This window comes from Coturnix japonica, chromosome 3 (assembly GCF_054131305.1).
Source record: "Coturnix japonica strain WE chromosome 3, WE-NBRP24, whole genome shotgun sequence".
In the NCBI taxonomy this organism is placed as follows: domain Eukaryota; kingdom Metazoa; phylum Chordata; class Aves; order Galliformes; family Phasianidae; genus Coturnix; species Coturnix japonica.
Window position 1 is genome coordinate 16,377,251 of NC_140665.1, and position 14,286 is coordinate 16,391,536.

The 14,286-nt window shown below is 48.0% G+C and overlaps 2 protein-coding genes across 3 annotated transcripts; one reads left to right on the top strand and one right to left on the bottom strand.

The window, feature by feature from the left end:
• The first annotated feature begins 450 nt into the window (after nt 1–450).
• On the top strand, nt 451–6,803 carry OVOL2 (ovo like zinc finger 2). The gene is made up of 4 exons (XM_015857122.3): nt 451–709; nt 1,105–1,292; nt 2,777–2,966; nt 4,982–6,803. Exons 1-4 carry the CDS (start codon nt 610–612, stop codon nt 5,290–5,292), a joined length of 789 nt encoding a protein of 262 aa, XP_015712608.2. The 5' UTR covers nt 451–609; the 3' UTR covers nt 5,293–6,803.
• A 1,644-nt stretch (nt 6,804–8,447) lies between these two features.
• MGME1 (mitochondrial genome maintenance exonuclease 1) lies at nt 8,448–14,249 on the bottom strand. 2 transcript variants are annotated; one of them, XM_085542813.1, is made up of 5 exons: nt 14,076–14,249; nt 12,311–12,912; nt 11,214–11,436; nt 10,633–10,765; nt 8,448–9,639 (listed from the first exon to the last, which is right to left on the bottom strand). In XM_085542813.1, the coding sequence occupies exons 2-5, from the start codon at nt 12,846–12,848 to the stop codon at nt 9,505–9,507; spliced, it is 1,029 nt and encodes a 342-aa protein (XP_085398939.1). In that variant the 5' UTR covers nt 12,849–12,912; nt 14,076–14,249; the 3' UTR covers nt 8,448–9,504. The 2 variants fall into 2 exon arrangements, with proteins under 2 accessions (XP_085398939.1, XP_015712605.2); XM_015857119.3 differs by lacking the exon at nt 14,076–14,249 and adding an exon at nt 13,956–13,984.
• Between the last annotated feature and the right edge of the window lie 37 nt (nt 14,250–14,286).

Sequence of the window (14,286 nt, forward strand, 5' to 3'; positions counted from 1 at the left end):
GGAGCTGCCTAATGCCGGGAGCCGCTCAAATGCCCGCTGCCGCCCCGAGGCACCGCTGCCCCGCACGGCCCCGCTCTGCCCCGCGGGCAGCTCCGCACACGGGGCCGGGGGCATCGCCGCTCCGTGCTCCGGGAGGGCAGCGGGCAGCGGCTGCGCCCCCGACTCCTCGTCAGGCTTTTTTTTTTTCTTTCTTAATTTTCAGACGTTAAATTCTTTTGCAAACATTCATGCCTTAGGAAGGGCTGGAACAAAGCTCAGCTGCTCCAACCGGTCGGACAGGTAAGCAGACTTGTTGACACCGTTATGTTTGCAGCACGCATGCTCCTTCCCAAGTTTCCTGGTGCATTTTTCTATTCCACCTTATGAAACTTTCCCCCCCCCCTCCGCCCCCCCACCCTTTCCACCCACCCCTCCCCTTCCCCTCCCCGCTCCTCGGCCGGCTCTGCCCCGGTGCGTGCGGTCCCGCTCCCCGCGCACGGCAGCGTTGCGCCCCGCCGGGCTGCGGCCGGCCCGGCCCCGGCTGCGCTCCGTGTGCGCCGCTCGGCTCCGCTCCCCGTGTGCCACATTGTGCCACATCGTGCCGCTCCGCTCCTTGCCCCCTCCCTCGCCATGCCCAGAGCCTTCCTGGTGAAGCGGCGCAGCCCGCAGCCCGCCGTACGCAGCTGGGCTGGGCTGCCCGACGACGAACGCGCCGACACCTACATCCCAGGTAAGGATCCGCCGCTCCGCTCCGAGCCCCTCGGGGCCGCGGGACCCCAAATAGCGGAGGAGGGCGGCCCCGATTCACCGCCGGGACATCGCGGGTGGGAAGGGCGGCGGGGGAGGTGGGCGGCGGGGGGGAAGGGAAGGGTCGGGGGCGTCTTCCCGACCCCCCCCCGCTACTCTACTCCTCCTCCCCGCCGCCTGCCCTTGCCCGGGGTATAACGGGAAGGCGGCGGAGCTGCGCCCGTTTGAACTTTGGGACCGTTCGTTGTTTGAGTTTCCGATCGCGGAGAGAACCTCCCCCACCCCCCACCCCCTCGACCCGAGGGCCCGCCCGCGGATTCGGCGCCGCCGGCAGCCCCCGGCCCGCTCCATTTGTCTCCCCATCCCCAACCGCCGCAGGCGGCCTCGGCTGCGCCCCGGGCTACGAAGACAACTGCAGCCTGGAGAGCGGCGGCAGCGGCGGGACGCGGGACCCCGAGCTCGGAGACCCCCCCACGCCGCAGGCGGCCCCCGCGGAGCTGGGCGCGCCCGGGGAGATGCTGCTGGACCTGGCCGTCAGGCGCCCCGCCGCCAGGTCGAAAATCAAGGTAACGGCCCCGCGCACTTTGCCTCCCCGAGCCCTGCCCCGCCTCGCCGCTCCCGGCTCCGGTTCCGCACGGGTGGGCCCCGCTCCTCGGCACGACGCCTCCCGCAGAGCCCCGCTCCGGGTGCGGACACGGGGGGCTGCGCTCTCGGCTTAGCGAGACGCGTCCCGGCCCGGGGCTGCGCGGGGACATTGGTACCTTGGAGCGGACCTGCGGGCAGGGGACGAGGAAGCGCTTATCTCCCCGTTAGCTTCGCTGCTGCACGGCGGGAGCGGTGATGGGCGCGGTGCCGTGGGCACTGCCGGCCGGGCGAGGCTGTGTCTTCAGTACCCAGAGAGGTGGGGGGGGTGCAGGGCATGGGGGGGATGCAGGGTGCGGTGGGGTACGCAGGGTGGTGGGATGCAGGATACGTTGTATGGTCAGTACGGAGGGATGCAGATATAAGACGTGGCGGGATGCAGGATGCAATGGGATGCACCGGGCTGAGCCTGTCCATATAGGAGCACCATGGGGGCGGAGATGCATAACCCAGCGGCTGGTTCTCGCCTCGCTAAGCCCCGAGCACCGCTGTGCGGATGGGGCATTAAACATCCCCACAGCCCGTGGTGGGGCTGCAGCAGCTCAGCCATCACGTCGTGCTTTTCCTCCCGTTACACGCAGTCAGGATGAGGGGAAGCCCCACCTGTTGGCAGCACTCCGCTGCCCCTCTTGTTTCACACAACCCCCAAAGCCGTTCGTCTCGCTTTGACTTGAGCCCACCTCTTACAGCGTAACCTGCACCGACAGCAATAGATACAGCCCGGTGAGAAGTTGGACCTCAGTGCTCAGCTCCGCTTCTGCAGCGCTGGGTTTTCTGCAGATGCCACAGAAACTTGCCGGGAGCCCCTGAGTGCCAACAGCGTGTGCGTGCGGTGCTGCCGGCTGGAAGGGCCGGCCGAGCGCAATTAAAGTAATGGCCGGGCATTTGCATAGGAACCTTCCTTGTGAGGAATGCTCTTCCTCAGAGCTGAATCATCCGTGTCTCCCTCCCGTCAGGTTGGGTTGCGGAGCTGGCACAACAATTTTAGTAGTAGAATTGCGATTACCCCATAATGACAGCCTCGAATTAATTAACCAGCGAGGGGGGGCTGACAGCAGATGAGGGCCATTGTTGTAGGCTCCGCTGAGTCAGCACAGCCCGGCTTTGTCTCACCGCATCACCTCTGTGGGCAGAAACACCGCTAACCCCGGGCACACGGGTGGGAAATAGCGCTGTTTGCAGGGAGGGGGATGGGGAGGGGGCAGCACGTGGGAGCTGCTCGGAATGGCACAGAATCACAGAATCCTTAAGGTTAGAAGAGACCGCTAAGATCATCAAGCCCAGCCCTCAGCCCATCCTAAGCCATGTCCCTCAGTGCCACAACGAGCCAGCCTTCCCCTCCCACTTTCGGTTCCGGTTGTTCTTTGCCGTGCCCGTACCCCACTCACCCGGTCTCTCCCGTCCCCAGTTCACCACGGGTACCTGTACCGACGCGGCGGTGCACTCCTGCGAGCTGTGCGGCAAGGGCTTCCGCCTGCAGCGCATGTTGAACCGGCACGTCAAGTGCCACAGCCAGGTGAAGAGGCACCTGTGCACCTTCTGCGGGAAGGGCTTCAACGACACCTTCGATCTGAAGCGCCACGTCCGGACACACACCGGTGAGACGGCGGCGGGATGGGAGCCACGAGCACGGGCTGAGGGTGATCGGGGTGGGAGCCGTGCGGGCGCTGAGCGAAGGCGCTTTGCCCTCTAGAGGAAACGAGCAGCAGTTCTTCCATCGCGTTGCGTCGCCACGGGCTGCTCTGTGGCAATGGGGCACTTGGGGGTCAATTCTGGCATCTGGAGGAGGCAGTGCGGTGTAAGCTGTGCCTCTGTTCTTTTGGGAGACCACGCGATGCGTTTGGTGCGTGCTGAGCACAGCAAGCAACACGGGGCTGGTTCGGGTTGTTGGCTCAGTAGGCAGGAAATCTTCCAGCTGTACGTGCAGGGCAGAGCCAACGCTTCACAAACAGGTGGTGTTTTCTACCCCTGCTCTTTTCTTTGGGCTTCGGAAACTCACCTTGCTTAGAGCAAGGTCTCTGAGCAGGAGCCATAAGCATCTCTGCTGTGGCTGGGGCAGCTGAACTCAACAGTCAGGATTGAACTGAGTTGTGGAGGAAGAAGGATCTGAAACACTACATTCCAGGTCAGTTGTCCCCAAATTTAACTGCAGAAATGACCGTTTCTGCTCTCCAGCACGAAGCCAGGCTGAGCACCAGCTCTGCTTTTTCCTCTGGGGTTGCTTTCCTGAGTGTTGGTGTTCCAGTGGAAATTGCTTGCAGCCAGATATCACAGTGGGAAAGCCAAATGTGCTAACCCAGATGCATGGCATGTAGAGTTCAATGTTAAACAGCAACTCATACACATGGTAAAATGAAAACCTGAAATGATTCCAAACTAACGGAGAGGAACAGATCCTGACCAGCTGCCTTAGGTGCAGACCCGTGCTGCTGGTGCTGGGCGAGCATAAAACTGCACCCAAATTACTCTTTATAAAGGATACGTTATTTGTATGTGAGTTCTGAGGAAGATTTGGAGTTTCTCTCCAACTGCAGCTCAATGTAACTGAAGTCAGTGCAGTCTCACAGCAGTAGGAGTACGGGAATCCACACTTCAGGTTCGATAGCTCTGGTTCTTTGGAATGAACTTGTTCTGGTTCTGATTGGAACTCCCAGTTAGTTTGGATTTCTGGTATAACGTATTCCAGTGAGAGGAGCGCAAACTCAGCACAGTGCGATGACTAATTTAAAGCCATCTGTAGCAACACGGCAGCTTTGCTCTTCACTGTTCCTTGCCTGTTGCTCAATGATACACACTTAAGCAAAGCAGGCTTGGGGTAGCACGTTGTATCAGCTTTAAGGTCGGCCTTAATACTGAGCTACACTGTATGAAGAAAAATCACAACCATGTTTGGGTTTTTTAAGTGTCGATAAAGCCCCAGGTGCTCATCTCCGAGCACTGAGGAGCTTTTGTTGTGAAATCAGAGTTGATTGGTGATAAAGTGGATACTCTTCACTGCTTTTTATAATGAAAGTATTCAGGCATTCAAATCACGAGCCACTGCTGTTCTTCCTCCTCCAGAGACACGTTCTTTTTCCATCTCAGCACACTATTTTTGTAGGGCCTGTAATCACAATAATTAATATCTTATGAAAACACTCCTGCTCATTGCAAGTGATCTCTGTATGTCCACGTTTGGCAGCCATCCTCTGAAGAGTGACTAAAAGAGGAAAATAACTTACCAAGACACAAGATTTCATTCATTACAAGCACCACAATGATCACTTAGCTAAAACCAGCAGATCTTCCTAATGGCAGCACTAGGATCTTAAGTCAGGTCTTTAAAGGAGCAGATAACTGTTTCTTCTTTAGGACCACGGCTGCGACGGGCACCAGGAGCTTCAGCTCCCGCTTCAATCTCCTCAAAACATGCACATGTTCCTAAATACATCAAAAACCACTCATAAAGATTTTGGCTTAAAAGTAAAATGGTCTAATTACAGTGTCTTGGGACAGCAGCTACTTAGTGACAGGTGTTTGCTTGCTATCTAGAAAGACAGCTTTGCTTTTAGCCCATTTCTTGGCTGTAGTAGATGTAAACTAGAACAATAACGACCCTCTTTTGGTGTTGTAGGAATCCGTCCTTACAAATGCGAGGTCTGCAACAAAGCCTTTACCCAGCGCTGTTCCTTGGAATCCCACCTCAAGAAGATCCACGGGGTGCAGCAGCAATACGCCTACAAACAGAGGCGAGACAAACTGTACGTGTGTGAGGATTGTGGCTACACCGGCCCCACGCAGGAGGACCTGTACCTGCACGTCAGCAGCGTTCACCCCAGCAGTGCTTTCCTGAAAAAAACCTCAAAAAAACTCGCAGCTGTTTTGCAAAACAAACTGAGCCCTGTCCTGCAGAGGAACTCCAAAGAGGATGACAAAGATGAGTAACGCACTGGATTACTACAGTGGTCTACAGGAATGAAGTTTACACGTAGGACTACATAGATATTATTTTTTTAAATAACCTATTTTGAAATAAATCCCTGAAAGAAAAGGGATGCTTTTGTTAATGGGACTCTCTTGATAATGGTAGAACCTCAACTTGAAAGACATATTCCCACAAATCATACAAACATCAGACTTTTATCTGGTCAAAAAATGGAAACCCTAATGCGGAGTATTTACTGACCCTGGCATTCAGGTAACCTGACGGCTGTTTCAGCTCCCCTGCACATCTGAATGGCACTGACAAACCAGCTCACCTTTTCCCAACACATTTCTTAGACAGTAACAGTTACCCCCCACAAAAATTACTTCTGAGGGTGAAAGAGGCCACATAAGAGTGGCTCCTAGTACACTGTTCTTATGTGCAGAATTAATTACGATTGGCTTACAAGCAGTACGTTGTGTTGGTACTTAAGTTTAAACGTGCAAATAACCTTAACTCTGCCCCCGTGCAGTAAATGAACCATCTGCAGAACTGCTATAAAAGATGAGCTGAAACTTTATTTAAAACAAAGCAGACCTTCTTCCCCTCTGAAACTTTCCCTTCCAGAGCAGGGACTTGCATTCTAGGGACTTCAAGCTGTGAAATCATTTCATCCTATTTAGATGTAAGTGTGACCTTGACACTGACTTTTCTGGACTCCTCGTGCTCACCTGGGGATTGTTACCACATCATTTTAACATAAATCAATATTAAGCCAGAAACCCAAAGAAACCATTTTAATGATTGGAAGATACGTATTTTCTGTAACTTTGTGTGTGTGTTTTATGGTGTGTGCGTGCATTTGGGTTTTTAAAATTCCTAAACATCAGGTGCCTGTTCATTAGTACAACAAAGCTGTGCAAAGCAGATAAGAGTGTGACTTAGGCTGTTTGTCTCGTGAGATCAGTGCAAAACTGTATGCATAACTCTGCCCCCTAATCACCGTCAGTTTAGATGGCTGCTAGTGAGACTGATGCTATGAGAGAAGAAGGTGGTGCTGCTGCTGAGGGACCAGCACTATGTCTTTGCTTTTAGGACTCCCCTTATATCCAACACTGTAAATCTCTTCAGAAGCTGCTGCAGCCCTTACTGGGCACTCAGGTGTCTAAGTTTGGAAAGACAGAGTGGGGTGGTTATTCCTCAGCAATAATCCAAGTTACACCGTTCCAATCACACGTTATTCATCTGTCTCATAACTTAATGGCCACAGTCTAGACTAATTTAAATGCTAAATAATTAATGGTTTTCATTGGTGATTTTTCCAATATTCATTTTGAGCTCAACATAGAAGTTTACTTTTGGAAGAATATATCACACTCTGTACACATTGAAACAAACGCTCTGTATGAGCAATCAACTGTAACTCACCTGAAACAGCCCTGGCCAGGACCTTCCTAATCATTACTACTTCAATTGTAAGGTTCTGACTATCTACATAGGAATTCAAATAATAAAATCAAACCTCAAGATACCTCAGTCTTGTACAGACACCTCCTTGGATTCTCACAGGGAAGAGCTTTCAGCAGTTTTAAAGCATTCCTAGTGGTACTGATATTTTATTCAGCACTAATCCACGTGCTTGAGATATTGAAAATGATGATAATAAAGTGATGCTACTATGTAAAGAACAAACTTTACTGCTATGTAACAGGAAAGTTCGCAAAATACTTTTAATAAATAGTAAACTTATTGAAGAAAAAGCATCTGAAGTAATTAGAAGATACCATGAAAAAACTGCTAAGGCTCAGGTGCTAATCTCAGCTCCTCTGAGATGGTGCCATTATAACTGAATAGTGTAATTACGTAGCTCACTTCCTTTAACCCTCACAGTACAGTCCCAGACATGACTTGAGTTCAGCTATCAGTGTTGGCAGCGTCTATCTGAGCAGGTGAATAGAATTCACCTAACCACAAAGGATCCACATGCTTGGCTCTGCTGAAACAGCAGCCCTTGGAGCAGCAGTGTAGTGGCTGAAACCCTCCCCACCTATTTTAACTGGACAGGGAATTTGTGGTGGCTGTGTGTGTGGGGTGGTGGTAGGTGTTCTTCCTCCTGTAGGACACAATGCTTTAGAATTCCTTCTGTTACCACTGCCAAACTATGCTTTGCCAAAGAACTAGACACGTCAAGGTGGGTCATCCAGTTGATTTCAGACATAGAAAGCATTCACAGCAAAAGAACGAAGTAGCGTGTAACAGTACACAGAAGCAAAATAGCCCTGGATGAAGAGCAAAGTTCCAACTTGACACTATGGTTGCAATAACTGCCCTGAACTGTCTGACAGGTTCTTCTACAGAGGACAGATATTCCCTGTAGCAGACGCCTTGGGCATGTCAATTTAACCGTCTGACAAGCTATTTTAAACTAGTGACAAAGCGGGTATGAGTTTGCATGGGACTGGCAACAGCTTGTTTAGGGACAAAACTGGCAACACCTTTACCTCTTCAGAACAGTTTGAGAACTCATATAGGGATGCCTGAGGCAGCCAGGCTTTCAAAAGTGCTAGACTGATACTGTCTACCTTCCCCTGCCTCTCTGATGTTACAAATTAATCCAAGTCTTAAAAATAGGTTTACAAACTGGCACTGCTACTGAAGTTGGCAAACTTTCTCAGAAAGACTTCTGTAACAAACAAAGCAACATAGATGAAGCCAACACATGCCTATGCTGCCTGGGCTCAACTAGGCCTCATTCAGTAGGAAGCAGGATGAAGACGAAAACCTAGACAGCTCAGGGACATCTAATGGCTGTATGACACACTGATGCAGGCACAACCCCATCCCAATGTTGTTCAACTTTATTTATCCAGCCCTAATCAACACAGAGAGTTCAGACATTATATCGCTTCCTACTTCAGCCTGAAGCATCGTCTCTTGCTTATGCTCACCTTCTTTGCATCCACAGAGCTGTCTAATTGCCCATCTTCAATGACACTGACCTACCCACTTGCTAAAATTCTGTGATGTGGAGATGTACTTGCCAAACAGGTAGAACAGAGTACTCACACAGCTTCGTTACAATTAGTCATCTCTGAACTTAGTTTCTCAGTCTCCATGTTTGTCTCCTTAGAAATCCCATTAAGCTCAGAGTAATCACACCGTCACCACGCCATCGTTTGAATAAGCACGTACCAGCACAACTAGCAACATTTTATTGCGCAAGTTTTCACAGTTCACTACTCTACAAGAGTCGAGTATCAAATCCTACAGACACTTGCATTTCTTCTGCAGCAAGCTTGCCCATTATTTTACTTTTTTTAGGTACGGTTCTGGCTGATTTTTTTGAGGCCTGTAAGTCAGTTGTATTTCTATATGTAATCTACAGTGATATTAAGAAACTCATGCATATCAATCAGAGAAAATAAACAGAATGAGGAAAAGGTTTTTCCAGACACATGAAGCGTTATCACCTGACATCGTGACTTGTTCTATGTCTGGCAACTTGACTTTATGAAATGAGCTTCAAATCAACTCCTCCGTTTCAGAACATTTCTTTTACTGACACTACACAGCCCATTTTGGAACCTGCAGGAGGAGCTACTAGAAGTAGTGAATCTTCCTATCTATCAAAACACCTGATAGAAATTTCTAAGCGTATCAGTTACAATTCTGCTCCTCTGTTCCTAAGCCACTCCTGTTAAACAATCAACTTTTTTGTAGGATTTAAAAGAAGTACTTATGTGAGCTTTGCTTGTAGTTCATTGTGCAGGTTTTGCAGTTGCTGCTGTAAGGAAAAACACAAATAGTAACAGACCTGTTAATAGATATCTTTGAAATGGGCAAGAACTAACTTGACTGAAACCCAGTCGACAATATTCATTTATTTTTCCATTTTCAGAGTCTCAGCTTTTTCTCAAAAACAAAAGGATGCCCGAACTGCTTTTACTTGATTTAGCTGACTGACTGTAGAAACCTTCCTACAACTACAAACTGTACAGACTGGGAGGGAGAGATATAGGGATGATTTAGGTCTTCTCTGTCCAACAGGTCCACTGAAGCCTCCTACAAATGTGCATTCCCCATTCTCATTTTCCTTTTTCTTTTTAAGAGGGAAAAATAACAGAGGTTAGCCCAAGTTACTAATAACAGAATTACTAAATAAAGATTTAAACAAAAGATTTGTGCTTTGGCTCTGTGCTCAGAACACTTGCCTCCGCATAGCTTAGTTTGGGTCAGTTTCTGTCCATGTATTCTTCAAGACGCAAAAGCCACTTATTCCAGTACTGGGAGCAGAGATCTGGATCCATGAAGTGTGGGTGTGCGGGGCAGCCATCCTTATAAGCAACCACAATGAGTCCACAAGTAACCTATAACGAAAAGCAGGAGGCTGTTAGAGATTGAACGTTAATATGCAACTTCAATCAGTAGTTTCAGCAATAGGACATCAATGCAAAATACTAGCTTAGATCTTAATGTCTCAGTATGGCTAGGGTTGGAAGACACCTCTGGGTCTGCCTGCTAAAGCAGGGACACCCTGAGCTGGGTGCTCAGGACCACATCTGAAGGACACCAAGGAAGAGCTTGGGCAGCCCGTGCCAGTGCTCAGTGAAGAAGTGCTTCCTGATATCTTAAATAAGAAACATTATGAGAAATATGTTCTGAAATATTTCATACTCGAAGAACAGCTGTAATATCCAAACCTTAAGGAAGGTGAAGAGAAAGTGGTAGGAATCAGAACAGCAGAGTCCTTGAATTACTTCCTATACTGCACTTTAAGGATCTGTTTTATGCTTTCCCCCTTCAAAGCTTTGCAATTCCTCAGGTCAAGCAGGCCTGACTACAATTACCTTTGGAGTCTTAAGAGCGTCACATGACATGAGCAATGCACTCCCATCCCATTCCCCTGTTTGCACGCTCTTTCACTTTATTTTTTCGTCCTTTTTCTAGTCCTGGCACAAGCTAAAACCACACAGAACAAAGCACTCGGGACTCACCAAATACCAACTCACTGCAGCCTTACCTGACCTGTCATATCATCCCACCCCCTCAAAGAGGCCCCCCCAGACCCACTCAACCCCCACAGTCCCCTTAAAGAGAACCTAAGGCCCCAACAACACAATTGTTCCCACTGAACAGGGCTTACCTTAAAATCAGACAATATACTATGGACATGCAACGGCAGCAGGAAGACTGGAGTAATTATTTTGCAGTAAAGTTGTATGTCAGTTTAGCCTGACCTAAAGACTGGGCTGTTTTGTTACAAACCCTACTAACAGTTCCGTGCTAACGGCAGTAAGTTGGGAGAAATGAAAGTAATGCAGACACTGTTGCTTGTCTTGGCTGGCAGCAGACTTACTGACCTGGAAGTCATAATTGGCATCATGATTTATGGCTCCAATATATGCTGCAACTTGCAGCGGGTTGTCAAAAGTATTCTGCAGAAATGGCTTTGGTTTCTCTGATGTCTTCCAATCAATCACACACAACTGTCCTCTGTGTAAGACAACAAGAGAGGATGTTTCAGCTTAAATTCACTCATAGCAGGAAACAAGGCATAGCACAGCATAAAAAAGGCACATCATTTTCAGCCCATTTCCACCCAAAGTCATGCTGCTCATTACTATTTCCATCCTAAGGAATTCTTCCCCTGGCTGGCAGTTTAGATCTCAAAAAAAAGACTTGCTAATACCTGCTGCAATTGCTGGTAACTGCACTGCTCAAATTCTACTCAAAAACAAATCCTCTACAGGACATAATAACAGTTCTGTCAGTAGATTCACCTCCGAGTCCCTCCATTTCACCCTTTTTGAAGGCCCTTCTAGCTTCCCCTCTGCAGCTCACCAACATACCTGCTCCATCACAGGACACAGTTTCCCACATGCCACATAACATCACACAACACTCGGACATTACTTGGCTTCTTAGAGAACCAGTACCTCACCGATATTTAGCCACGCAGTCTACCAGGCCCAGATACTGAAGGTTTTCGTGCTGAACTGCACTTTCCAGAGCTTTAACTTCACTGATATCTTTTAAGACATGTTGCACGCTTGATAAGTAGCCAGAAACAGCAGAATCTTCTCCTCGCTCCTTAGTTGCCATCTCTTCAGGCAGAAAAATAGATTCCAAAGCTGCATGAAAAAATTCTCCTTGGAGGAAAAGATCTAGGAAAGATGCAACATTTTAGAGGCTACACATAATATATGGCAAACATGCATAATAGATATTAAACAACTTAACTCTTAAACCAGACATGGACATAGTTCTGAAGAGTAAGGGCTTATCTCAGAAACATTTCAGAGAAGGATAATTTCAAATAACTATATCAGGTTTGTTGTGTCTGTTCTCCCTAGTAAGCTTATTCAGTCAAGTGCTTAGGAACTCAGAAAGAGCATAAAGAAGGCTACCCACTTTTCCAAGGAATAACTGTTTGCATAAGGAGCACTAAGTTATGTACCAGTCTTTCTGCAAAAGGCATTATTCTCCATGTCACCTCACACTGTCTTCAGTCCTACAGCTTAAGGGTCATTTTTGTATGTGGCTTTATTAAATGAAAACCTCTAAAACCTTTGAACTTCATAGAAGCTGTATATACTGTATATGCGGTTTCCGATGAACTTCAGCATATACAGCAATATGTGGAGTCTTCCAAACAATCAAGATGATATAATTTCAGAATGCTTCTTTTCACCCACTTACAAAATACCTTTATATCTCCAAGCAGGCTCAATAAATTCAGCTGGAAAATAAATATTTGTAAAGAGAAAGTAACAGAGAAACAGCAGAGAGCAGACAGCATAGAGCAAAGGAGCCTAATTCTATTTTCCCCACTCATTTCTGGATCAGTTTTAATGGTCCCTGAACAAAGATTAGAGCTTACACTGACAACATGTGCCCTTGTAATACGCTCTGACCTCTGAATTTGAAACAACTTAATGGATTTTTAATATACAACTTCTAGAACCAAACATTGCAGCTATGCAAAAAACCATCCAGACCATTGCTTCTGCTTCGTCACCACGCTGTGATAAGACTTACTTTTAGTATACTCCGCAAAACCATCTTTCCCAAGTTCCACTATCATTTTTTGCTTCCATCTTTCTAGATAAAAGGCCTGCTGCGGAGACATAGTCTGCTGAAGAACACGGGTAACACTGGGCATTTGGTTTTTTTGTAAAGCAATTTTCATGGGGCGGTTTGAATTGCTGCTCACAGACAGAATTCTCTTTGCGGGATTTATTAGAGAAACCCAATTCTTAGGAGTTTTTGTTTCAGCTTTATTTGAAGGTGTATGTTTAAGTGGTTGTCCATATAACAAATTGTCTTCTTCAAAGATTGTCTCTGGTGTTTGAGCGCTGGCTTTGTAAGATGTAACAGAACACACCAAGTTTTTGTATTTTTCTTGGTCAACTTGTTCATAACCGCTCACTTTTTTCTTCTTGCTATGAAGACAAGCGGAGGTAGCCAGACACATATATGGGAACTGCTTTGGGTACAAACGTGGCTGAAAAAGCATTTCCAGTTTCTCCGATTTCCTACCCAGCAGCTGTAGGAGTTTCATTCTGTTGAGAAGCATTTGTGAGCAGCTACAGTTTCCTTCCTTCTATTAGGACTGGTCTGTGGGCTATCATAATTTCCCCCTGTAGAAAAATCAATCTGTTATTTCCAAAGTCATAAAGCACACAACCATCAAACTATTTTTGTCCTTCGCCAAATAAAAATCTGCTACAGTGCCTTCATAAACTTAATGCCATCAGAATTCCTTTAGATTACTAACACAATAACAGACAGAACACATCAACAGGAAACCATCCTGAAAAGAACAAGTACTGGCTGGCAGAACTGGAATCAGCGAACATAAAGATGTTACCAGTAGCAAAAGGAGCAGGAGAGGATGCTCTTATAGCAACATCATGAAACTCAATAATGATTTGTAACAAACAACCCCAAAAGGGGAGGGGAAAACAGCTGCAGCTGTTTAGATCAAAGAATCTTGTAACGAATGGGTGAGACCTTGGACTCCATTCCCATCAATATTGTTCTTCATCTATGAAGGACAAGACCTTCCAACTGCAGAAGCTTAATCAGGAGTAAGCAGACACACTGTAGTTTTTCTTCACATTTTCACACTGCTTCTGCATGGTTTGGGTAAATAATAACTCATGTAACAAAAAGCTAACATAAAACAACATAAAAACGTAACCTGATGCAAAATTAACCAAAAAGGAAAGGTTAAAGGTGGAAAACTCCATTAGATTTGATCAGAACTTCAATTTGCCCCCTCAGTCCTTTTTTATGAGTAAATTTAAGTTAGATCATTGCTTTAAATTACTGGGCTTTTAGGATGTGCAATATACAAACACTAGTGCGAATTTACTGGCACTCACGCAGTATTTTATAAACGTATAGTATAAATTTTGACTTCACAGCCTATTTTGTCACTGAATTACCCGTATGGAAACGTTGGTGCACACTATATACCCCATGAGAGCGTTCTCCCGACCCTCACACAGCCCCACAACGCCTCACAACGCCCCACAACGCCTCACAACGCCCCACAACGCCTCACAACGCCCCACAACGCCTCACACCGCCCCACAACGCCTCACAACGCCCCACAACGCCTCACAACGCCCCACGTTCCCGCTCCGTCCCCATCCCCTCACACCCCAACTGCCTCTACCTGCCCGCCTCGCTTCCCGCCGCCACCTGGGCGCATGCGCGACAACAGCCGCCTCAGCAGCCCCGCGCCTCACGGGACTCGTAGTTCCTCCTCACAGTCAGCGCCGCGGTCCTTTCCAACCTCGCGGGGGACGCTCCGCGCTAGATCCTCCGCTATTTGTTCTATCTCCCTCCCGGCTGGGTTTTGATGCCTTTGTAAAGTGCCCCAAATCGTGAAGAGAGAATGAAATGAAAAAGAAAGTGCTGCGTCGCCATCTTAAATGAAGGCAAACGGCACGCTGCCCTCAGCCAAGATGGCGGCGGCGCCGAGGGGCCGGGCGCAGCGGCTCCGC

What these genes read in the sequence shown, in the direction of transcription:
- OVOL2 (XM_015857122.3), top strand. Translation starts at nt 610, where the DNA reads ATGCCCAGAGCCTTCCTGGTGAAGCGGCGCAGCCCGCAGCCCGCCGTA. An exon ending in CGCCGACACCTACATCCCAG is followed by an intron (nt 710 to 1,104) that starts GTAAGGATCCGC and finishes CAACCGCCGCAG; the next exon opens with GCGGCCTCGGCTGCGCCCCG. An exon ending in CCGCCAGGTCGAAAATCAAG is followed by an intron (nt 1,293 to 2,776) that starts GTAACGGCCCCG and finishes TCCCGTCCCCAG; the next exon opens with TTCACCACGGGTACCTGTAC.
- MGME1 (XM_085542813.1), bottom strand. Translation starts at nt 12,848, where the DNA reads ATGCTTCTCAACAGAATGAAACTCCTACAGCTGCTGGGTAGGAAATCG. An exon ending in TTTTGCGGAGTATACTAAAA is followed by an intron (nt 11,437 to 12,310) that starts GTAAGTCTTATC and finishes CATCTTTCCTAG; the next exon opens with ATCTTTTCCTCCAAGGAGAA. An exon ending in GACTGCGTGGCTAAATATCG is followed by an intron (nt 10,766 to 11,213) that starts GTGAGGTACTGG and finishes TGTCTTACACAG; the next exon opens with AGGACAGTTGTGTGTGATTG.